Below are 23,921 nucleotides of genomic sequence, written 5' to 3'. Positions count from 1 at the left end.
GACCAGGGCGATCGGTGCCTCTTGGGCTTTCCGCCATCAAGCGTCTGTGTTACAGATATGTAAGTCGGCGACCTGGTCGTCAGGCCACACCTTCTCAAAGTTTTATATGGTGGAGGTGAGTGCGTCTTCGGATGCCTCCTTCGGCCGCAGGGTGTTACAGGCGGCAGTTTAAGGTTGAAGTTCCTCCGTTGAGGAGCTCTGGTTTGTTTGGGGTGAAGTTTGTTTTGCTGTGTTATTTCCCACCCCTCAAAATTTTTGACACTGCTTGGGGACGTCCCTAAGGTCAAAGGATGCTGTGTCCGTCCATGAACGGAAGAGAAAATAGGATTTTTGTACTCACCGTAAAATCCATTTCTCTGAGTTCATAGACGGACACAGCACCCACCCCTCCTTTGTTTGTACTGATTGTTTACGAACTGAGGCTGCAGAGCGGAGAATGGGGGATGTACCCGGGGGACCCGCCCCCTGGGAGGTGCTGTGCTGAGAGAAGTGTTGCTGTTTTCTGCCCGGTCTCTCCTGAAAGGAAGGATAATAACCCTAAGGTCCATGCTGCTGTGTCCGTCCATGAACTCGGAGAAATGGATTTTACGGTGAGTACAAAAATCCTATTTATTTTTTTGTCATCTGTGTCCCCATTGGGGAGATTTCCCTTAATTTCCAGTCCCACAGTCACGACAGGAAGTGAGGGGGAAATTCCACCAGAGCGGTTGTCATCAGAAAGTAGAACTATTGGGAAATGTTTATTTTTTGCCATCTGTGTCCCCATTGGGGGAGATTTCCCATCACTTCGTGTCCCATAGACACAACAGGAAGTGAGAGGAAAATTCTGCAAAGGGAAGAAATCCCAGAACCAGTGTCCCCATTGGAAGATTTCCCTTCACTTCCTGTCACAACAGGAAGGAAATTTCTCTAAAGCGGTTGTCACCAGAAAGTAAAATTATAGGCAAAAGTTTTTTTTTTGCCATCTGTGTCTCCATTGGGTGAGATTTCCCATCACTTCCTGTCCCATAGCCAATACAGGAAGTGAGAGGAGATCCCTCCAAAATCGGTTGTTACTAGAAAGTAGAACTATAGGCAATTTTTTTTTTTTTTTTTGCCATCTGTGTCCCCATTGGGAAAATTTCCAGTTCTACAGTCACGACAGGAAGTGCGGGGGAAATTCCTCCAAAGCGGTTGTCACCAGAAAGTAGAACTATAGGGAAATGTTTCTTTTTTGACATCTGTCTCCCCATTGGAGGGTTTTCCTTCACTTCCTGTCCCATTGTCACAACAGGAAGTGAGAGAATATCCCTCCAAAGCGAGGGAACCTCTGAGCCAGTGTCCCCATTGGTAGATTTCCCTTTACTTCCTGTCCCATAGCCAAAAACAGGAAGTGAGGAAAATGAGACAATCCAGAGCTAATTTCCCCATTGGAAGACTTCTCTTGTATTCCTGTTCCGGTGACAACCCAAAAAAAATGGAATTTTCCTTCTTTCAAAAACCTGAAAAGGATTCAAATCCCTCTCCAACAAGAGATGAAGGTAAATCTTCCAATGGGGACACCTGTTTCAGGGACAACTGTCAACTAGTTCATTTTGGATAGTGTAAGGGAGTGTTAGAACCCCTGTCTGCCCCCCCTGCCCCCAATCTATCTGTATCACATTGGAGAGATTTCCCTTCCTGTCCCTTGACTAAAACAGGAAGTGAGAGGAAATCCCTCCAAAGTGAGGCTATCCCAGAATCAATGTCCCATTTGAATATTTCCCTTCACTTCCCGTTCCATGACTAAAACAGGAAGTGATAGGAAATCCCTCCAAAGTGAGGATATGCAAGAATTGGGGTCCCCATTTGAAGATTTCCCTTCACTTCCTGTCCCATCAATAAAACAGGAAGTGATAGGAAATCCCTCCAAAGTGAGAGAATCCCAGAACCAGTTTCCCCATTGAAATATTTTCCTTCACTTCCTGCTCTAAAGCCATAACAGGAAGTGATAGGAAATCCCTCCAAAGCCAGAATTAGGGTCCCCATTTGAATAATTCCCTTCACTTCCTGTTCCATAGCCAAAACAGGAAGTGATGGGAAATCCCTCCAAAGCCAGAATCGGTGTCCCCATTTGAAGATTTCCCCTCACTTCCTGCTCTCTAGCATAAAAGAGGAAGTGGGAGGGAATCCCTGGTTGTCCCCAGTGATAAGTCATGGGGGGGGGGGGGGGGGCACAGGCAGCAATAAAATCAATGGAAGAGGTTGAGGACAGTTTTGCGGGGGTCACCTGTCTAAGAGGCGAACCCCCTCCCCCCTACTTTGGTAGATTCCATCTCACATCCTGTTTCTCAGGAAACAGGAAGTGAAGAGATTATCTACGTCATTTGATTTGTTGATTGGACGTTTCTAGAAATATCCTGCTCAGGGCTCCGCCTCTCTTCCTGCAGCCATGTATAAGCTGGACCTGCCCGCAGATCCTAAAGAAACAGCAGCCATAGAAAGGAGAAGAAATATGGAACAGCAAAGGCAAAGCCGGATCTTCAACGCAAAAGTCCGGACGATTGGGGTAGGCTGGCTCCTCCTCCTCCTGAATTATGGCCCCTCCCCCTTCTATCTGATCCTTTTTATACCCGCTGTGCCCTGTGTAGGTGGATGTTCCCACGCTGGAGAGACAGACGGAAGAACGGAAGGCGATGGAGGGACTGGAGAGAGCCCGGGACCGGGCATTCGGTGAGCCTTCCACGTTCATACGCTCAGCGGGCCAATCAGCAGCTCTACAAGTATATTCCTCTAACACTGAGGGGGGTCTATTTATAAACATTCGTTGGACGAACGTCAGAAACATTCGTGAAAGTTGCTTTAAATGTTCCCGTAATTTCTCCAATAGATGAATTCCTAGATAGTCAGCGCCATCTAGTGGCCAAATGCCGTATATTCAGTATTTCCTAAACACTATACCGACTTTTGCCCACTAGATGGCGCTGACAATGTAGGAATTACCCCATTAGAAAAATTACGGGGAAACGTCATCCGGCTTGCAGGAAATGTTTCTGACGCTCGACCAACAAATGTTTTATAAACCGGCCTCTGATAGGAGACGCTCTGCTGCTCTTCTGTCCCCACCCCACGTTCTCATCCATGAATGTAGCATTGTGCGGCTTTCAAGGCGGCGGCCATATTGGAGGAGGTGCAAGTTATCACAGGATGGCTCTTACCTGTTCCCCATCTGAAAAGCAATCCGCTGTGAATCACTTTTCAGAGAATGTTGGTCAGGTTGACGTCACCTCCATTCTCCCCCCTTACATTAGGGTCCCCTTCAGAGTCCACCCTTGCATCAGGGTCCCCATCAATGCCCCCCTTACATCAGGGTCCCCATCAGAGCCCCCCTTACATCAGTGTCCCCATCAGAGCCCCCCTGACATCAGTGTCCCCATCAGAGCCCCCCTTACATCAGTGTCCCCATCAGAGCCCCCCTGACATCAGGGTCCCCATCAGAGCCCCCCTTACATCAGGGTCCCCATCAGAGCCCCCCTTACATCAGTGTCCCCATCAGAGCCCCCCTGACATCAGGGTCCCCATCAGAGCCCCCCTTACATCAGGGTCCCCATCAGAGCCCCCCTTACATCAGTGTCCCCATCAGAGCCCCCCTTACATCAGGGTCCCCATCAGAGCCCCCCTTACATCAGGGTCCCCATCAGAGCCCCCCTTACATCAGGGTCCCCATCAGAGCCCCCCTTACATCAGTGTCCCCATCAGAGTTCCCCCCCTTACATCAGTGTCCCCATCAGCGTTCCCCCCCTTACATCAGTGTCCCCATCAGAGTCCCCCCCCCTTACATCAGAGTTCCCCCCTTACATCAGTGTCCCTATCAGAGTTCTCCCTTACATCAGTGTCCCTATCAGAGTTCTCCCTTACATCAGTGTCCCTATCAGAGTTCTCCCTTACATTAGTGTCCCCATCAGAGTTCCCCCTTACATCAGTGTCCCCTTCAGAGCCCCCCTTACATCAGTGTCCCCTTCAGAGTTCCCCCCCCTTACATCAGTGTCCCCATCAGAGTTCTCCCCTTACATCAGTGTCCCCATCAGAGTTCCCCCTTACATCGGTGTCCCCATCAGAGTTCCCCCTTACATCGGTGTCCCCATCAGAGCCCCCCTTACATCGGTGCCCCCCCTTACATCAGTGTCCCCATCAGAGCCCCCCCCTTACATCAGTGTCCCCTACAGTGCATTAGAATCCCAACTAGATTACCCCATTTATCAGGGTACCCCCTTCTATCAGAGTCCCCTCTTGCATCAATGTCCCAATCACACATCATAGTCCCTCCCTTGCATCAGTGTCCCCATCAGAGTCCCCCCCCTTACATCAGTGTCCCCATCAGAGTCCCCCCCCTTACATCAGTGTCCCCATCAGAGTCCCCCCTTACATCAGTGTCCCCATCAGAGTCCCCCCCCTTACATCAGAGTCCCCCCCTTACATCAGTGTCCCCATCAGAGTCCCCCCTTACATCAGTGTCCCCATCAGAGTCCCCCCTTACATCAGTGTCCCCATCAGAGTCCCCCCTTACATCAGGGTCTCCATCAGAGTCCCACCTTACATCAGGGCCTCTACAGTGCATTAGAATCCCCACTAGATTACCCCATTTATCAGGGTACCCCCTTCCATCAGAATCCCCTCTTGCATCAATGTCCCAATCAGAGCCCCCCTTACATCAGAGACCCCTCCCCTTAACATAGAGTCTTCATCAGAATCCCCCTTACACCAGGTTCCAAATCAATCTCCCCTTACATCAGAGTCCCCTCTTAGGTTCCATTCACATCTATGCAGTTTGCTTTTGAGTGTTTCTGCCCTCTGTGCTTTTTGCAGGTTTTTTACTGCGATTTTGTCACGATTTGCGTTTGGCATTTTTTTTAATGGCAAATTTGTTGGCAGATTAAAAACCACAAATCACGGCAAAACCACGGTAAAAAATCACAATACATGCTTTTCTGCAGCTTCTCCATTGATGTATATTAAAATATATAAAAAACAGAAGCAGCGTTTTGCATTTGAAAAAAAAACTTTCCAAAAACGCATTGAAGGGAACGAGTTCCATAGGAATCCATGTTAAAAATAAATGTCCTGCAGTTCTACAAAAAAAAAGCACGAAAAACGCATTGGTGTGAATGACATCACAGTCCTCATCAGTCTCCCCCCTTACATCACAGTCCTCATCAGTCTCCCCCTTTACATCACAGTCCTCATCAGAGTCGTCCCCCCTCCTCACTTAAAGTGGAGCTCCACCCAAAAGGAAAATTCTGCTTTATGGCCTCCTCTCCCACTCCGGGGGGGCAGCAAAGATTTGTGCTGGGGGGGGATTTCAGCAGGGGGCAGATTTATACTGGGAGGATGGGGAATTTTATGCAGGGGGCAGATTTATACTGGGAGGAGGGGGGATTTCAGCAGGGGGCAGATTTATACTGGGAGGAGGGGGGATTTTATGCAGGGGGCAGATTTATACTGGGAGGAGGGGGGATTTCAGCAGGGGGCAGATTTATACTGGGAGGAGGGGGGATTTTATGCAGGGGGCAGATTTATACTGGGAGGATGGGGATTTCAGCAGGGGCAGATTTATACTGGGAGAAGGGGGGATTTTATGCAGAGGGCAGATTTTTACTGGGAGGATGGGGATTTCAGCAGGGGCAGATTTATACTGGAAGGAGGGGGAATTTTATGCAGAGGGCAGATTTATACTGGGAGGATGGGGATTTCAGCAGGGGCATATTTATACTGGGAGAAGGGGGGATTTTATGCAGAGGGCAGATTTATACTGGGAGGAGGGGGGATTTTATGCAGAGGGCAGATTTATACTGGGAGGAGGGGGGATTTTATGCAGGGGGCAGATTTATACTGGGAGGAGGGGGATTTCAGCAGGGGCAGATTTATACTGGGAGGAGGGGGGATTTTATGCAGAGGGCAGATTTATACTGGGAGGAGGGGGGATTTTATGCAGGGGCAGATTTATACTTGGAGGAGGGGGGATTTTCTGCAGGGGGCAGATTTATACTGGGAGGAGGGGGGATTTTATGCAGGGGGCAGATTTATACTGGGAGGAGGGGGAATTTTATGCAGGGGGCAGATTTATACTTGGAGGAGGAGGATTTTATGCAGGGGGCAGATTTATACTAAGAGGAGGGGAATTTTATGCAGGGGGCAGATTTATAGTGGGAGGAGGGGGAATTTTATGCAGGGGGCAGATTTATACTGGGAGGAGAGGGAATTTTATGCAGGGGGCAGATTTATACTGGGAGGAGAGGGAATTTTATGCAGTGGGCAGATTTATACTGGGAGGAGAGGGAATTTTATGCAGGGGGCAGATTTATACTGGGAGGAGAGGGAATTTTATGCAGGGGGCAGATTTATAGTGGGAGGAGGGGGGATTTTATGCAGGGGGCAGATTTATACTGGGAGGAGGGGGGATTTTATGCAGGGGGCAGATTTATACTGCGAGGAGGAGGATTTTATGCAGGGGGCAGATTTATACTGGGAGGAGGGGGATTTTATGCAGGGGGCAGATTTATACTTGGAGGAGGAGGATTTTATGCAGGGGGCAGATTTATACTTGGAGGAGGGGGACATTGGCTCTGACCTTTGTATAAACGGATATATATACACCTTGTATTGCAGACGCGGACAGACAGCGGTGCGATAAGATCGCCATGATGCTGGAAGAAAGGGAGGGTCAGGTCGCCCGGGATCTGGATAAAGCCGTGCTGCAATTCAGAGAGCAGCACCAGCAGCCCGGGACCAGGAGGGAATATGACCTGTACGACCCGGACGCACTGAAGAAGGAGCGGCCCGCCCGCGTCGGCGACCACGATCCCCGCTGTGGGCCTGCCAGCTTACAGAAGCTTGCCGGAGAAGACCTGAGCGAGAAGGAGAGAAAGAAGCTGCAGGCGGAGCTTTCTAGGAAGTGGCTGTCAGACCAGAAAGAAGAGAGGAAGAGGAGCGAGGCGCAGAAAAAATACGCCGGTCAGTTGGAACGATCGAATGGAAACATTTAGCCCCCACGGTTCACATTGATGTGAAATCGGACGGGAATCGGATTGCATGGCTGAATTTGCATCGCATGTGATGCGCATAGGGATGCGGTGCGATTCCTGTGCGAATCACATGCAGCGTCCCGCACTGCACAAGTGTAAACCCGGGCTTAAAACCTAACTACACCTACAATGTCCCTTTAATAGTAATACCCAAACCCAGGGCTGGGGGCGCTGTATTCCCCTCTCAGACATTCACCGTAAGCTTTGTACTCTATGAATGAATACAAAGTCTCCCGATTGGCTGAGGTGAAGAACGGGATAGCATTTGCTCACCTTTCCACCTCAGCCATATACAGTATACAGCTCTGTGTTCCCCAACAGTAGGAGGAGAACTTTCTTTCCCCCTCCCGGGGGAAAATAGAATTGGGCTGAGTGCGGCTCAGCCATTCACAGACAGCTTTGTATTTTATGAATGAATACAAAGCCTCCTCTGATTGGCTGAGGTGGAGAATGTGATATCATTTGCTCACCTTTCCACCTCCACCAATCAAAGGAAGTTTTGTATTCATTCATAGATTACAAAACTTACTGTGAATGGCTAAGCAGCATTTAGCCTGACTCTATTTTGTTTTTCCAGGAGGGAGGGGGAAGTTCTCATCCCAACGCCAAAACAGCGCTGTACGGCTAAGACTACATACAGGTAAAACAGAGCGCCCAACAAGCTCACCTATTAGTGCAGCAAATAGCTTATTTGGGCCTCCTTGGCCTTTATCTTGGGCCTCCTTGGTCGGGTTGCCACCTCATCCCTTTAAATCCGAACACATATTAATTACACAGGTTCTGTGGCTGATTAAGGTGGTAACTGAACTCGCTTGGCACCTTATCTGCAATAAATTAGCCTCAGAACCCGTGTAATTCATATGTGTTCAGGTTTAAAGGGATGTGGTGGCAACTCTACATCTTACCCTTAGTTTGGGCCTTTAGCTTGGGCCTCCTTGGTCAGGTTGCCACCTCATCCCTTTAAATCCGACTCCTTGGCCCTTAGCTTGAGACTCCTTGGCCCTTAGCTTGAGACTCCTTGGCCCTTAGCTTGAGACTCCTTGGCCCTTAGCTTGAGACTCCTTGGCCCTTAGCTTGAGACTCCTTGGCCCTCAGCTTGAGTCTCCTTGGCCCTTAGCTTGAGTCTCCTTGGCCCTTAGCTTGGGACTCCTTGGCCCTTAGCTTGAGTCTCCTTGGCCCTTAGCTTGAGTCTCCTTGGCCCTTAGCTTGAGTCTCCTTGGCCCTTAGCTTGAGTCTCCTTGGCCCTTAGCTTGAGTCTCCTTGGCCCTTAGCTTGAGTCTCCTTGGCCCTTAGCTTGAGTCTCCTTGGCCCTTAGCTTGAGTCTCCTTGGCCCTTAGCTTGAGTCTCCTTGGCCCTTAGCTTGAGTCTCCTTGGCCCTTAGCTTGAGTCTCCTTGGCCCTTAGCTTGAGTCTCCTTGGCCCTTAGCTTGAGTCTCCTTGGCCCTTAGCTTGAGTCTCCTTGGCCCTTAGCTTGAGTCTCCTTGGCCCTTAGCTTGGGACTCTTTGGGCCTTAGCTTGGGACTCTTTGGGCCTTAGCTTGGGACTCTTTGGGCCTTAGCTTGGGACTCTTTGGGCCTTAGCTTGGGACTCTTTGGGCCTTAGCTTGGGACTCCTTGGCCCTTAGCTTGGGACTCCTTGGCCCTAAGCTTGGGACTCCTTGGCCCTTAGCTTGGGACTCCTTGGCCCTTAGCTTGAGACTCCTTGGCCCTTAGCTTGAGACTCCTTGGCCCTTAGCTTGAGACTCCTTGGCCCTTAGCTTGAGACTCCTTGGCCCTTAGCTTGGGACTCCTTGGCCCTTAGCTTGGGACTCCTTGGCCCTTAGCTTGGGACTCCTTGGCCCTTAGCTTGGGACTCTTTGGGCCTTAGCTTGAGACTCTTTGGGCCTTAGCTTGAGACTCTTTGGCCCTTAGCTTGGGACTCTTTGGCCCTTAGCTTGGGACTCTTTGGGCCTTAGCTTGGGACTCTTTGGGCCTTAGCTTGGGACTCTTTGGGCCTTAGCTTGGGACTCTTTGGGCCTTAGCTTGGGACTCTTTGGCCCTAAGCTTGGGACTCCTTGGCCCTTAGCTTGGGACTCCTTGGCCCTAAAAAACTATTAAATAGGACGACATTCAATGTGGAGTTCAGTTTTAAAGAGACCCTGTCACCTTGATATAAAAATCAAAGAGCTTGATTCGTGATATTTCCCTGTCCCACTGTCTGTGCGTCTGTCTCCTTTGTATGCCTGCCCCCCCCCCCCCCCCCCGCTCCCTATGGTTCCTGATGTAGGGACTGGTGAAAGGAACCACAGCGCTAATTGGGGGGACCAGGCAAGTCAACCTGTGGCCCTCCAGCTGTTGCGGAACTACAAGTCCCATCATGCCTCTGCCTGTGGGAGTCATGCTTGTAACTGTCAGCTTTGCAATGCCTCATGGGACTTGTAGTTCGGTAACAGATGGAGGGCCGCAGGTTAGGCGCCCACGTCAGGCAGCGGTATTTCAGGAATACAGAGGAGAACAGCAGCGTGGACAGTGGGATGGGGAAAAAATATGAGGACCCCTCTACCTGCCGAAGTAGAGACGGAGTACTTACCTTTCCTGATGTCTGTGCCACCAAAAGGAGAAATTCTCTATAGGACAAACAAGTGGCGACCACCCCCACCTATAACTGGCATTTGCAGCAAGGTGCCCACAGAAAGGCAACGCATGTCCCAAACAAAAGATTTCCCAGCACACTTACCAGCCAGCCTGCAAAACACCCCAATTGGTTCCTGTCTAACAGTCGTTAACACGGATGGTTTGCTTATGAATGATCTTGGACTCTGTGCTCTTCCCAGATGAATTGTATGATAAGAAGAGGGTGGAGCTGGATGAGAGAGCGCAGCATCTGACCAAGATGGAAGAAGAATGCCGAAAGGCTGTGAATATGGCCGTCACTAACCTCAACCAAGCGCTGGTAAGTCGCACAGACCGCAGCATGTTATACCTGAATACATTTGCGAAGGGTGGCCCTGAACCTCCTCTTCTGTGGTCCCTCGCTGGCACTCTAGGCTCCTCCTTCTCAGTGCCCCGCCATATGAAGCTGCTTCCTATGGGGTGCACCTGCAGGCTTGCTCCCATGCCAGGCTGTGCGTGTCTATAGACACACAGAGTGCGGCTCGGCCCCATCCCTCGCTGAATTTGTTGGACAGAAGCAAAAGTAGACGGCTTCCGCTGCTGCCTCTGTCCTGAGGGGAGAAAAAGAGACCAGCGCCGCTGGAAACGGGCACAACATGACGGGCACATCGCTGGAGACGGGCACAACATGACTGGCACATCGCTGGAGACGGGCACAACATGACGGGCACAACATGACTGGCACATCGCTGAAGACGGGCACAACATGACTGGCACATCGCTGGAGACGGGCACAACATGACGGGCACAACATGACTGGCACATCGCTGGAGACGGGCACAACATGACTGGCACATCGCTGGAGACGGGCACAACATGATGGGCACAACATGACTGGCACATCGCTGGAGACGGGCACAACATGACGGGCACAACATGGCTGGCACATCGCTGGAGACGGGCACAACATGACTGGCACATCGCTGGAGACGGGCACAACATGACTGGCACATCGCTGGAGACGGGCACAACATGATGGGCACATCGCTGGAGACGGGCACAACATGATGGGCACATCGCTGGAGACGGGCACAACATGATGGGCACATCGCTGGAGACGGGCACAACATGACGGGCACATCGCTGGAGACGGGCACAACATGACGGGCACATCGCTGGAGACGGGCACATCGCTGGAGACGGGCACAGCATGACTGGCACATCGCTGGAGACGGGCACAACATGACTGGCACATCGCTGGAGACGGGCACAACATGACGGCACATTGCTGGAGACGGGCACAACATGACGGCACATTGCTGGAGACGGGCACAACATGATGGGCACATCGCTGGAGACGGGCACATCGCTGGAGACGGGCACAGCATGACTGGCACATCGCTGGAGACGGGCACAACATGACGGCACATTGCTGGAGACGGGCACAACATGACGGCACATTGCTGGAGACGGGCACAACATGATGGGCACATCGCTGGAGACGGGCACAACATGACGGGCACATTGCTGGAGACGGGTACAACACAGGATTGAGTGAGGACTCGGGTAAGTATAAAGGGGTGGGGTGGGGGGGGGGGTGATACTTCCACTAGAACATGTTTTTACTTTATTAATGCAGGGATTGCATTAAAGTGATATTAAAGGCCTTTCTATTTTTGTCTTTTTTAAATAATAAACACTTACCTGCTCTGTAATGGTTTTGCACAGAGCAGCCCCCAATCCTCCCCTTCTCGGGGTGCCTCCCTGGCGCTCTTGGCCTCTCCCTCCTGCCGAGTGCCCCCAGAGCAAGCAGCTTGCAATAAGGGCACCCAAGCAGGCTCATTCAGGAGCCACAGGCTCTGCGTGAACATTCACACAAAGAGCCGTGGCTTGGCCCCATCCCCTCTCTCTCCTCATTGGCTCAGTGTCTGTGATTGACAGCAGTGGGAGCCAGTGACTCCTGCTGCTGTCTCAGCCAATGAGGAGGGAGAATCCTCAGGGAGCTGATAAGGCTGTATTTATGTGCCCTGATAGCCACGGATGAGGCGGCACTGGTGGGTACTGACGGGCAGCACTGGTGGGTACTGACGGGCAGCACTGGTGGGTACTGACGGGCAGCACTGGTGGGTACTGACGGGCAGCACTGGTGGGTACTGACGGGCAGCACTGGTGGGTACTGACGGGCAGCACTGGTGGGTACTGACGGGCAGCTCTGGTGGGTACATGACAGGCAGCTCTGGTGGGTACATGACAGACAGCTCTGGTGGGTACATGACAGGCAGCACTCGTGGGTACATGACAGGCAGCACTGGTGGGTACATGACAGGCAGCTCTGGTGGGTACTGACGGGCAGCTCTGGTGGGTACTGACGGGCAGCTCTGGTGGGTACTGACGGGCAGCTCTGGTGGGCACTGACGGGCAGCTCTGGTGGGCACTGACGGGCAGCTCTGGTGGGCACTGACGGGCAGCTCTGGTGGGCACTGACGGGCAGCTCTGGTATTGGGCACTAACGGGCAGCTCTGGTATTGGGCACTAACGGGCAGCTCTGGTATTGGGCACTAAAAGGCTGCACTGGTATTGGGCACTAAAAGGCTGCACTGATAAGGTGGCACTGATGGGTAATGAGGGGTGGCAATGACAAGAGGCACTGATAGGCACTAAAAGGTGGCACTGATAATCAGTGTAGATGTCTCCTATGTGGATTGCCGCTTACCAGCTCTCCTCAATCACTGTCAGCGTGAGGAGAGGACTGCTGATAACCAGCAAATCCTGTTCTCTAGCACTCAGCGATCACAGCGCACTCCCGATGCGTCCGAGGAGGCGGCTCTAGGCTTTGTGAGGCCTAAAGCAAAACATAGACACGGGGGGGCCCCACCATGCCCATAATGGGTAAAATTAATTCAAGCAAATAAAAATGGCTGCAGAAAGTTGCACGGATCTAGCACACAGTGATTGAGCAGGGGCAAATTAGGCGGATGCGAGGCACCTGTGAGTGCGAGGCCTTAGGCGACCGCCTATTAAAGAGCCGCCTCTGAGGCAGGGTTCTGGGAGGATGTGTCAATAGACGCCCTCCTGGAAATGTGTGACCGCGCTGTAGTCGTCATTTCTCTATAGTGCGGTCGGCAAGAGGCTAAAGGTAAAAATTGCTCTGCCTTTAGTACAGAAGCACCTAAAGAATCGCTCTCTTAGATCTGAAAATTAAAGTGGTTTAATCTGCTTGTATTTTGCCTTTTCCAGACTTCTCTATGCACTGCGGGCAGATCAGGGCTGGTGGGAGGGGCCAGCAGGGGGCACCCTGCCCCAGTACTTTCAGCCTCGAAGCAAGTAGTGGGAGGAGTTATGTAAATATCAAACCACCTTGATGGGTGGATATCAGTCTGGAGAAGTGGGTGTTCCTAGGCAGATTGAATTTGCATAAAGAGCGCCCTAAGATAATGCTGAGCCTCCATGAACAAAACTGAAATCCAATGAATGGAAGGGGTTAGCTAAGGAATGGTCAGGCTGGGGAGGAAAGGGCTGGATGAAGTCATATGGGGCAGATTCCTAAACAGGGGCCCAGATTCAGTAAGCAATTGCGCCTGCGTAACCATAGTTACGCAGCGCAATTGCTGACTTGCGCCGGCGTAACAAGTTCTCCTGATTCAGAGAACTCGTTACGCCGACTGCAGCCTAAAATCTGCGTGGCATAAGGCTCTTATGCCACGCAGATTTTAGGCTGCATTCTTGCGATGACCGCTAGGGGGCGTTCCCATTGTGGTCAGCGTATAGTATGCAAATTGCATACTTACGCCGATTCACAATGTTGCGCGCCCCCTGCGTGCGCAAGTTACGTCGTTTCTGTACGGCGTGTTTAGCGTAAGGCTGCCCCTTCTAATAGCAGGGGCAGCCAATGCTAAACTATATCCGGCCTTCCCGCGTTGCGACGTTCGAATTTTACGTCGTTTGCGTAAGAGAATCGTGAATGGCGCTGGACTCCATTCACGTTCACTTTGAAGCAAATGACGTCCTTGCGACGTCATTTGCCGCAATGCACGTCGGGAAAGTTTCCCGACGGAGCATGCGCTCTACGCTCAGCGCTGGAGCGCGCCTAATTTAAATGATTCCCGCCCCCGGCGGGATCATTTACATTGCGCGCGCTTACGCCGGGCAATTTTGCCGGCGCGCCCTAGCAATTTACGGAGCTACTGCTCCGTGAATCGAGGGCAGCGCAAAATATTTGCGGGGGCGCAGGGCAAAATCGTTGCCCTGCGCCTCCGCAAATAGAGCGCAATTCTTTCTGAATCCGGGCCAGGGTGTACCTAGGGCACCAGACCGGTCTCTCTACATTATAATGCAGAATTCCATACAACAGTCATCGAATGCATGGATTGGATAATACGGTTTTGGTGATTTAGCATGGCGGGTTCCTTTATCACGACCTCTGTCTGTATCGCCTACCTAGGCCATGGAGTCTTCAGAGCGCAGGAAGCTGGAGAAACAGCAGGAAGAAGAGAGTAATTTTGCAGAGATCTACAACCACCTGACCGGCGACATACTGACGGAGAACCCCGCCGCGGCCGCTAGCTGCTACGGGCCGCACCGCGTTGTGCCGGATCGCTGGAAAGGCATGAGCCCCGAGCAGCTCCAATCCATCCTGGAAATTCAGGAGCAGCAACAGCAGGAGAGACAGGTGGAGTGACCAATCGCTGTCATGTTTACTGGGAACAAAAACCAATCACATCGGGGCTTCTGCTGAAACTGTTTAGCTGATTTAGGCTCGGCTCACACTGCCGCCATTTGTTATGCGACTTGGAAGTTCAAAGTCACATGACAAGTCGCACCCCATTAACAGAGTTACATAAAGTGCATCCGGAAAGTATTCACAGTGCTTCACTTTTCAGGCTCCTCCCACCTGCATAAGTATCACAGGCTCCTCCCACGTGCATAAGTATCACAGGCTCCCCCCATGTACAGAAGTATCACAGGCTCCTCCCATGTACATAAGTATCACAGGCTCCTCCCATGTACAGAAGTATCACAGACTCCTCCCACGTACATAAGTATCGCAGGCTCCTCCCACGTACATAAGTATCACAGGCTCCTCCAATGTACATAAGTATCACAGGCTCCTCCCATGTGCATAAGTTTTACGGGGCTCCTCCCATGTACATATGTATCACAGGCTCCTCCTATGTGAATAAGTATCACAGACTCCCCCCCCCCATGTACATAAGTATCACAGGCTCCTCCCATGTACATAGGTATCACAGGCTCCTCCCATGTACATAGGTATCACAGGCTCCTCCCATGTACGTGGGAGGAGCCCAGTAAAACTTATGTACATGGGAGGAGCCTGTGATACTAATGTACGTGGGAAGAGCCCAGTAAAACTTATGCACATTAGTATCACAGGCTCCTCCCATGTACATAGGTATCATAGGCTCCTCCCATGTGCCTAAGTTTTACGGGGCTCCTCCCACGTACATTAGTATCACAGGCTCCTCCCACGTACATTAGTATCGCAGGCTCCTCCCACGTACATTAGTATCGCAGGCTCCTCCCACGTACATTAGTATCGCAGGCTCCTCCCACGTACATTAGTATCGCAGGCTCCTCCCACGTACATTAGTATACAAATATCCATCTATCTTTCTGTTTAAATCTCTCCCTGAGAGAGAGAGAGATTTAAAGAGGAATTGCAGTCTGCTCACATAATTTGTGATAAAAAACATCTTTTACATTCTGAAGCTTCCCTCCAACCACTTTGCATAATAATTTTCATATACTGAGATTCTTTACTTGCCAAACATGTTGCCGAAATCTCCCTCCACCGAGTCTGGCTGCAGCCATTTTAACTGTGGGCAGCTGAAGCAGCTGTCTGTTTACTTCCTAGATTTACACAAAGGCACACCTTTAGCTCTGCAGCTCGTCCCCCCCCCCCCAGCTCGTCCCCCCCCCCCCCCCCGGCAAACTCTCAGGAGAGTGAGAGAGAGAGAGAGAGAGAGCTGTGCGTGATGTCATAAGCCTAGACCAATGACCAGACAGGAAACAGGAAGTGGGCTGTATAAGGAATTTACTGGCAGGAAAAAAATGTTTTACTATTCAAAGATAAAACAACAACAAGGGCAGAAGATTTAATAAATGGAAAAATGACTGAAGGTCTGCTTTTAGCTCTGCAGCTCTCATTGGCCATTTATAACTCCCCTCCCCCCCCTTCCTGGCAAACTCTCAGGAGAGTGAGAGAGAGAGCTGTGCATGATGTCATCAGCATAGACCAGTGATGGGGAACCTCGGCACCCCAGATGTGTTGGAACTACATTTCCCATGATGCTCATCCACTCTGCAGTGCAGTTGAGCATCATGGGAAATGTTGTTCCAAAACATCTAAAAAAACAGGAAGCGGGTTGTATAAAAAACAGGAAGCGGGCTGTATAAGGAAACGGGTAGCGGGCTGTATAAGGAAACAGGAAGTGGGCTGTATAAGGAAACAGGAAGCGAGCTGTATAAGGAAACAGGAAGCGGGCTGTATAAGGAAGCGGGCTGTATAAGGAAACGGGAAGCGGGCTGTATAAGGAAACGGGTACCGGGCTGTATAAGGAAACAAGAAGCGAGCTGTATAAGGAAACAGGAAGCGAGCTGTATAAGGAAACAGGAAGCGGGCTGTATAAGGAAGCGGGCTGTATAAGGAAACGGGAAGCGGGCTGTATAAGGAAACAGGAAGCGAGCTGTAGAAGGATGCGGGCTGTATAAGGAAACGGGTAGCGGGCTGTATAAGGAAACAGGAAGCGAGCTGTATAAGGAAACAGGAAGTGAGCTGTATAAGGAAACAGGTAATGGGCTGTATAAGGAAACAGGAAGCGGGCTGTATAAGGAAACAGGTAATGGGCTGTATAAGGAAACAGGAAGCGGGCTGTAGAAGGATGCGGGCTGTATAAGGAAACGGGTAGCGGGCTGTATAAGGAAACAGGAAGCGAGCTGTATAAGGAAACAGGAAGTGAGCTGTATAAGGAAACAGGAAGCGGGCTGTATAAGGAAACAGGAAGCGGGCTGTATAAGGAAACAGGAAGCGGGCTGTATAAGGAAACAGGTAATGGGCTGTATAAGGAAACAGGAAGCGGGCTGTATAAGGAAACAGGAAGCGGGCTGTAGAAGGATGCGGGCTGTAGAAGGAAACGGGTAGCGGGCTGTATAAGGAAACAGGAAGCGAGCTGTATAAGGAAACAGGAAGTGAGCTGTATAAGGAAACAGGAAGCGGGCTGTATAAGGAAACAGGAAGCGGGCTGTATAAGGAAGCAGGAAGCGAGCTGTATAAGGAAACAGGAAGCGGGCTGTATAAGGAAACTGGAAGCTGGCTGTATAAGGAAACAGGTAATGGGCTGTATAAGGTAACAGGAAGCGGGCTGTATAAGGAAACAGGTAATGGGCTGTATAAGGAAACAGGAAGCGGGCTGTATAAGGAAACAGGAAGCGGGCTGTATAAGGAAACAGGAAGCGGGCTGTATAAGGAAACAGAAAGCGAGCTGTATAAGGAAACAGGAAGCGGGCTGTATAAGGAAGCAGGAAGCGAGCTGTATAAGGAAACAGGTAATGGGCTGTATAAGGAAACAGGAAGCGGGCTGTATAAGGAAACAGGAGGCGGGCTGTATAAGGAAACAGGAGGCGGGCTGTATAAGGAAACAGGAAGCGGGCTGTATAAGGAAACAGGAAGCGGGCTGTATAAGGAAACAGGAAGCTGGCTGTATAAGGAAACAGGAAGTGGGCTGTATAAGGAAACAAGAAGCAAGCTGTATAAGGAAACAGGAAACGGGCTGTATAAGGAAACAGGAAGCGGGCTGTATAAGGAAACAGGAAGCGAGCTGTATAAGGAAGCGGGCTGTATAAGGAAACAGGAAGCGGGCTGTATAAGGAAACAGGAAGCGAGCTGTATAAGGGAACCGGAAGTGGGCTGTATAAGGAAACAGGAAGCGGGCTGTATAAGGAAACAGGAAGCGGGCTGTATAAGGAAACAGGAAGCGGGCTGTATAAGGAAACAGGAAGCGGGCTGTATAAGGAAACAGGAAGCGGGCTGTATAAGGAAACAGGAAGCGGGCTGTATAAGGAAACAGGAAGCGGGCTGTGTAAGGGATTTACTGGAAGAAAAACATTTAATAGATGGAAAGAAAAAAAAAAACACCGAAAGTCTGCTTTGATGATTGGGGGGTTCTGAGTAATTTTCTAGAAAACAAATGATGATTTTTATTTGTAAGAGGGGAATCGGCCCAGTATGAAAGTGGTTAGATTTGCCCTGTGCTGTCCCTATCACTAAATTTAGAATGGGGACAGCAGAGCTCAGAGAAGGGGAGGGAGAAGCAGCAAAAGGAGGCAATCAAGGGTGCTACAGTGCAAAGAGCATGTTGATAGGAGGAGAGAGCAGAGTGACAGAGATGAAGTTATCAGTGTGCTGCTTCTCCTTTCACAAAGCACCCCAAGTTTCCAGTAATAATACACACGGCTCTTGCATGTGGACTATATTGGATGATCCCGGAGTTCAGCTTTATAGAATAACAGATTTCCTCATTCTGTTGTGGTTCTCAGAGGCTGAAGGAGGAGGAGAAGCAGGAAGACGTGGAGTGGGACAGGCAGAGGATGCTGGCGGCTCGCGCTGCAATGACATTGGAGCAGCAGGAAGAAGAGCTGAACCGGGAGATCAGGAAGAGGACGGATCAGTACAACCAGCAGCTGAGCAGAGAGCAGAGGGCACAGTAAGTGGTCAGCATACAGGGGGCGCCGCACTAAGCAGGACGAACGTAAATGAGGATTTTCGGCTCAAATGTCCACATGATTGCAGCAGGGTAGAGGCGCTCCATCAATGAGGAATCAACGATCCAAATGAAACATGTCAGGGGGGGCGTGGCTGAGGCCACATTCATCTACATACTAATGCACTGGGTTGGTGAGCGGCGCCTTTCCTTCTTTTTTCCCATTCTGGCCGGCGGACATTGCAGCCACCAGTCACAGAGAGACACGTATGGGAGGTGAGGTGTCAGAGAGACACGTATGGGAGGTCGGGTGTCGCAGAGAGACACGTATGGGAGGTGGGGTGTCACGGAGAGACACGTATGGGAGGTGGGGTGTCACGGACAGACATGTATGGGGGGTGGGGTGTCACGGACAGACACGTATGGGGGGTGGGGTGTCACAGAGAGACACGTATGGGAGGTGGGGTGTCACGGACAGACACGTATGGGAGGTGGGGTGTCACGGACAGACACGTATGGGAGGTGGGGTGTCACGGACAGACACGTATGGGAGGTGGGGTGTCGCAGAGAGACACGTATGGGAGGTGAGGTGTCACGGACAGACACGTATGGGAGGTGGGGTGTCACGGACAGACACGTATGGGAGGTGGGGTGTCACAGAGAGAGACGTATGGGGGGTGGGGTGTCGCAGAGAGACACGTATGGGGGGTGGGGTGTCACAGAGAGAGACGTATGGGAGGTGGGGTGTCACAGAGAGACACGTATGGGAGGTGGGGTGTCACGGAGAGACACGTATGGGAGGTGGGGTGTCACAGAGAGACACGTATGGGGGGTGGGGTGTCATAGAGACACGTATGGGAGGTGGGGTGTCACGGACAGACACGTATGTGAGGTGTCACAGAGAGACACGTATGGGAGGTGGGGTGTCACAGAGAGACACGTATGGGAGGTGGGGTGTCAGAGAGACACGTATGGGAGGTGGGGTGTCAAAGAGAGACACGTATGGGAGGTGGGGTGTCGCAGAGAGACACGTATGGGAGGTGGGGTGTCACGGAGAGACACGTATGGGAGGTGGGGTGTCACGGAGAGACACGTATAGGAGGTGGGGTGTCACAGACAGACACGTATGGGAGGTGGGGTGTCATAGAGAGAGACACGTATGGGAGGTGGGGTGTCACGGACAGACACGTATGGGAGGTGGGGTGTCGCAGAGAGACACGTATGGGAGGTGGGGTGTCACGGAGAGACACGTATGGGAGGTGGGGTGTCGCAGAGAGACACGTATGGGAGGTGGGGTGTCACGGAGAGACACGTATGGGAGGTGGGGTGTCGCAGAGAGACACGTATGGGAGGTGGGGTGTCACAGAGAGACACGTATGGGAGGTGGGGTGTCACGGAGAGACACGTATGGGAGGTGGGGTGTCACGGAGAGACACGTATGGGAGGTCGGGTGTCACGGAGAGACACGTATGGGAGGTGGGGTGTCACGGACAGACACGTATGGGAGGTGGGGTGTCACAGAGAAACACGTATGGGGGGTGGGGTGTCATAGAGACACGTATGGGAGGTCGGGTGTCACGGACAGACACTTATGGGGGGTCGGGTGTCACGGACAGACACGTATGGGGGGTGGGGTGTCACAGAGAGAGAATAGATCGGGATCTCCTCTAAACGTCATTATTTGTATCTTTTCCAGCCTGGAGTACCTGGAGAAAGTGGTTTACACCAACAACCCCACCGCACATTATCACAGCCAGTTCAACACCACCAGCCGCTGAATAGGACCTCCCCTGACTCCTCCCCCAGCTCCTCCTCCTCCGATGGGACCGCCCACTCTTGTGAAGGAAGGGGCGGAGTCCTCTCGGTGTCTGCGGAGAGAAATAAAAGATATTATTTGATCAGAAACATGGATTCTTGTCTATTCTGTGATTTAATGACTGCAGGGAATCTAAGAACACGTTACAATCGGATTGCCAACAGCACAGGACAAATACAAGGTCCTGATTGGCTAAGAGTGTGAATGGATCCGGGAGGCGGCCGGTGCCGTTCCGTAATCGGTGACGTCATCCCGCCTCCCGGATCCATTCACACTCTTAGCCAATCAGGACTTTATATTTGTCCTGTGCTGTTGGCAGATGTTACTACACACAGTACATATAGGTAAGTCTTATTATAGGCCCCCCCAGCTTGGGGCCCTGTATGATGGAGGGGGGGGTCACTGATCCCTGTATGATGGAGGGGGAGCACTGATCCCTGTATGATGGAGGGGGGGGTCACTGATCTCTGTATGATGGAGGGGGGGGTCACTGATCCCTGTATGATGGAGGGGGGGGGTCACTGATCCCTGTATGATGGAGGGGGGGTCACTGATCCCTGTATGATGGAGGGGGGTCACTGATCCCTGTATGATGGAGGGGGGGGCACTGATCCCTGTATGATGGAGGGGGGGAGGTCACTGATCCCTGTATGATGGAGGGGGGGGTGACTGACCCCTGTATGATGGAGGGGGGGTGACTGATCCCTGTATGATGGAGGGGGGGGTGATTGATCCCTGTGTGATGGAGGGGGGGTCACTGGTCCCTGTATGATGGAGGAGGGGGGTCACTGATCCCTTTATGATGGAGGGGGGGCACTGATCCCTGTATGATGGAGGAGGGGGTCACCGATACCTGTATGATGGAGGAGGGGGTCACTGACCCCTGTATGATGGAGGAGGGGGTCACCGATACCTGTATGATGGAGGGGGGGTCACTGATCCCTGTATGATGGAGGGGGGGGGTGACTGATCCCTGTATGATGGAGGGGGGGTCACTGATCCCTGTATGATGGAGGGGGGGGGTGACTGATCCCTGTATGATGGAGGGGGGGTCACTGATCCCTGTATGATGGAGGGGGGGTCACTGATCCCTGTATGATGGAGGGGGGTCACTGACCCCTGTATGATGGAGGAGGGGGTCACCGATACCTGTATGATGGAGGAGGGGGTCACTGACCCCTGTATGATGGAGGAGGGGGTCACCGATACCTGTATGATGGAGGGGGGGGTCACTGATCCCTGTATGATGGAGGGGGGGGGTGACTGATCCCTGTATGATGGAGGGGGGGTCACTGATCCCTGTATGATGGAGGGGGGGGTGACTGATCCCTGTATGATGGAGGGGGGGGTCACTGATCCCTGTATGATGGAGGGGGGGTCACTGATCCCTGTATGATGGAGGGGGGGGGTCACTGATCCCTGTATGATGGAGGGGGGTCACTGACCCCTGTATGATGGAGGGGGGGGTCACTGATCCCTGTATGATGGAGGGGGGGTCACTGATCCCTGTATGATGGAGGAGGGGGGGGCACTGATCCCTGTATGATGGAGGGGGGTCACTGATCCCTGTATGATGGAGGGGGGGTCACTGATCCCTGTATGATGGAGGGGGGTGACTGATCCCTGTATGATGGAGGGGGGTCACTGATCCCTGTATGATGGAGGGGGGGTCACTGATCTCTGTATGATGGAGGGGGGGTCACTGATCCCTGTATGATGGAGGGGGGGTCACTGATCCCTGTATGATGGAGGGGGGGGGGCACTGATCCATGTATGATGGAGGGGGGGGCACTGATCCCTGTATGATGGAGGGGGGGAGGTCACTGACCCCTGTATGATGGAGGGGGGGTGACTGACCCCTGTATGATGGAGGGGGGGTGACTGATCCCTGTATGATGGAGGGGGGGTGACTGATCCCTGTATGATGGGGGGGGAATGATCCCTGTATGATGGAGGAGGGGGGTCACTGATCCCTGTATGATGGAGGGGGGTCACTGATCCCTGTATGATGGAGGGGGGGGGGGTGATTGATCCCTGTGTGATGGAGGGGGGGTCACTGGTCCCTGTATGATGGAGGAGGGGGGTCACTGATCCCTGTATGATGGAGGAGGGGGGTCACTGATCCCTGTATGATGGAGGGGGGTCACTGATCCCTGTATGATGGAGGGGGGGTGACTGATCCCTGTATGATGGAGGGGGGCACTGATCCCTGTTTGATGGAGGAGGGGGGGCACTGATCCCTGTATGATGGAGGGGGGGTCACTGATCCCTTTATGATGGAGGGGGGGGCACTGATCCCTGTATGATGGAGGAGGGGGTCACCGATACCTGTATGATGGAGGAGGGGGTCACTGACCCCTGTATGATGGAGGAGGGGGTCACCGATACCTGTATGATGGAGGGGGGGTCACTGATCCCTGTATGATGGAGGGGGGGGGGTCACTGATCCCTGTATGATGGAGGGGGGTCACTGATCCCTGTATGATGGAGGGGGGGGTCACTGATCCCTGTATGATGGAGGGGGGTCACTGATCCCTGTATGATGGAGGGGGGTCACTGACCCCTGTATGATGGAGGAGGGGGTCACCGATACCTGTATGATGGAGGGGGGGTCACTGACCCCTGTATGATGGAGGAGGGGGGCACTGATCCCTGTATGATGGAGGGGGATCACTGATCCCTGTATGATGGAGGGGGGGGTCACTGATCCCTGTATGATGGAGGGGGGTGACTGATCCCTGTATGATGGAGGGGGGGTCACTGATCCCTGTATGATGGAGGAGGGGGGGCACTGATCCCTGTATGATGGAGGGGGGTGACTGATCCCTGTATGATGGAGAGGGGGGTCACTGATCCCTGTATGAAGGAGGGGGTCACTGATCCCTGTATGATGGAGGGGGAGCACTGATCCCTGTATGAAGGAGGGGGTCACTGATCCCTGTATGATGGAGCGGAGGGGGGTCACTGATCCCTGTATGATGGAGGGGGGGCACTGACCCCTGTATGATGGAGGGGGGGGGGGTCACTGATCCCTGTATGATGGAGGGAGGTCACTGATCCCTGTATGATGGAGGGAGAGCACTGACCCCTGTATGATGGAGGGGGGGTCACTGATCCCTATATGATGGAGGGGGGTCGCTGACCCCTGTATGATGGAGGGGAGGGGGTCACTGATCCCTGTATGATGGAGGGGGGGGTCACTGATCCCTGTATGATGGAGGGAGGTCACTGATCCCTGTATGATGGAGGGGGAGCACTGACCCCTGTATGATGGAGGGGAGGGGGGTCACTGATTCCTGTAGGAGGGGGGGTCACTGACCCCTGTATGATGGAGAGGGGGTCACTGACCCCTGTATGATGGAGGGGGGGTCACTGATCCCTGTATGATGGAGGGGGGGGTCACTGACCCCTGTATGATGGAGGGGGGGTGACTGATCCCTGTGTGATGGAGGGGGGTCACTGATCCCTGTATGATGGAGGGGGGGTCACTGATCCCTGTATGATGGAGGGGGGGTGACTGATCCCTGTATGATGGAGGAGGGGTGACTGATCCCTGTATGATGGAGGGGGGTCAGTGATCCCTGTATGATGGAGGGGGGGGGTCACTGATCCCTGTATGATGGAGGGAGGTCACTGACCCCTGTATGATGGAGGGGGGGTGACTGATCCCTGTATGATGGAGGAGGGGGGTGACTGATCCCTGTGTGATGGAGGGGGGGCACTGATCCCTGTATGATGGAGGGGGGTCACTGATCCCT

General features: G+C 52.5%; 1 protein-coding gene across 3 annotated transcripts; it reads left to right on the top strand.

Annotated features, from left to right (window-relative positions):
- The first annotated feature begins 411 nt into the window (after window positions 1-411).
- LOC120913024 (RIB43A-like with coiled-coils protein 2) lies at window positions 412-20,233 on the top strand. Of its 3 annotated transcripts, XM_040322682.1 has the most exons (8): window positions 412-590; window positions 2,409-2,527; window positions 2,610-2,691; window positions 6,625-6,969; window positions 9,852-9,970; window positions 14,072-14,299; window positions 18,184-18,350; window positions 20,044-20,233. In XM_040322682.1, the coding sequence occupies exons 2-8, from the start codon at window positions 2,411-2,413 to the stop codon at window positions 20,123-20,125; spliced, it is 1,140 nt and encodes a 379-aa protein (XP_040178616.1). In that variant the 5' UTR covers window positions 412-590; window positions 2,409-2,410; the 3' UTR covers window positions 20,126-20,233. The 3 variants fall into 3 exon arrangements, with proteins under 3 accessions (XP_040178616.1, XP_040178614.1, XP_040178617.1); XM_040322680.1 differs by lacking the exon at window positions 412-590 and having other exon boundaries at window positions 2,302-2,527; XM_040322683.1 differs by lacking the exons at window positions 412-590; window positions 14,072-14,299 and having other exon boundaries at window positions 2,304-2,527.
- Window positions 20,234-23,921: the final 3,688 nt, after the last annotated feature.

Source organism: Rana temporaria, chromosome 9, assembly GCF_905171775.1.
Source record: "Rana temporaria chromosome 9, aRanTem1.1, whole genome shotgun sequence".
Classification (NCBI taxonomy): Eukaryota; Metazoa; Chordata; class Amphibia; order Anura; family Ranidae; genus Rana; species Rana temporaria.
This window is presented reverse-complemented; position numbering and strand designations above follow the sequence as displayed.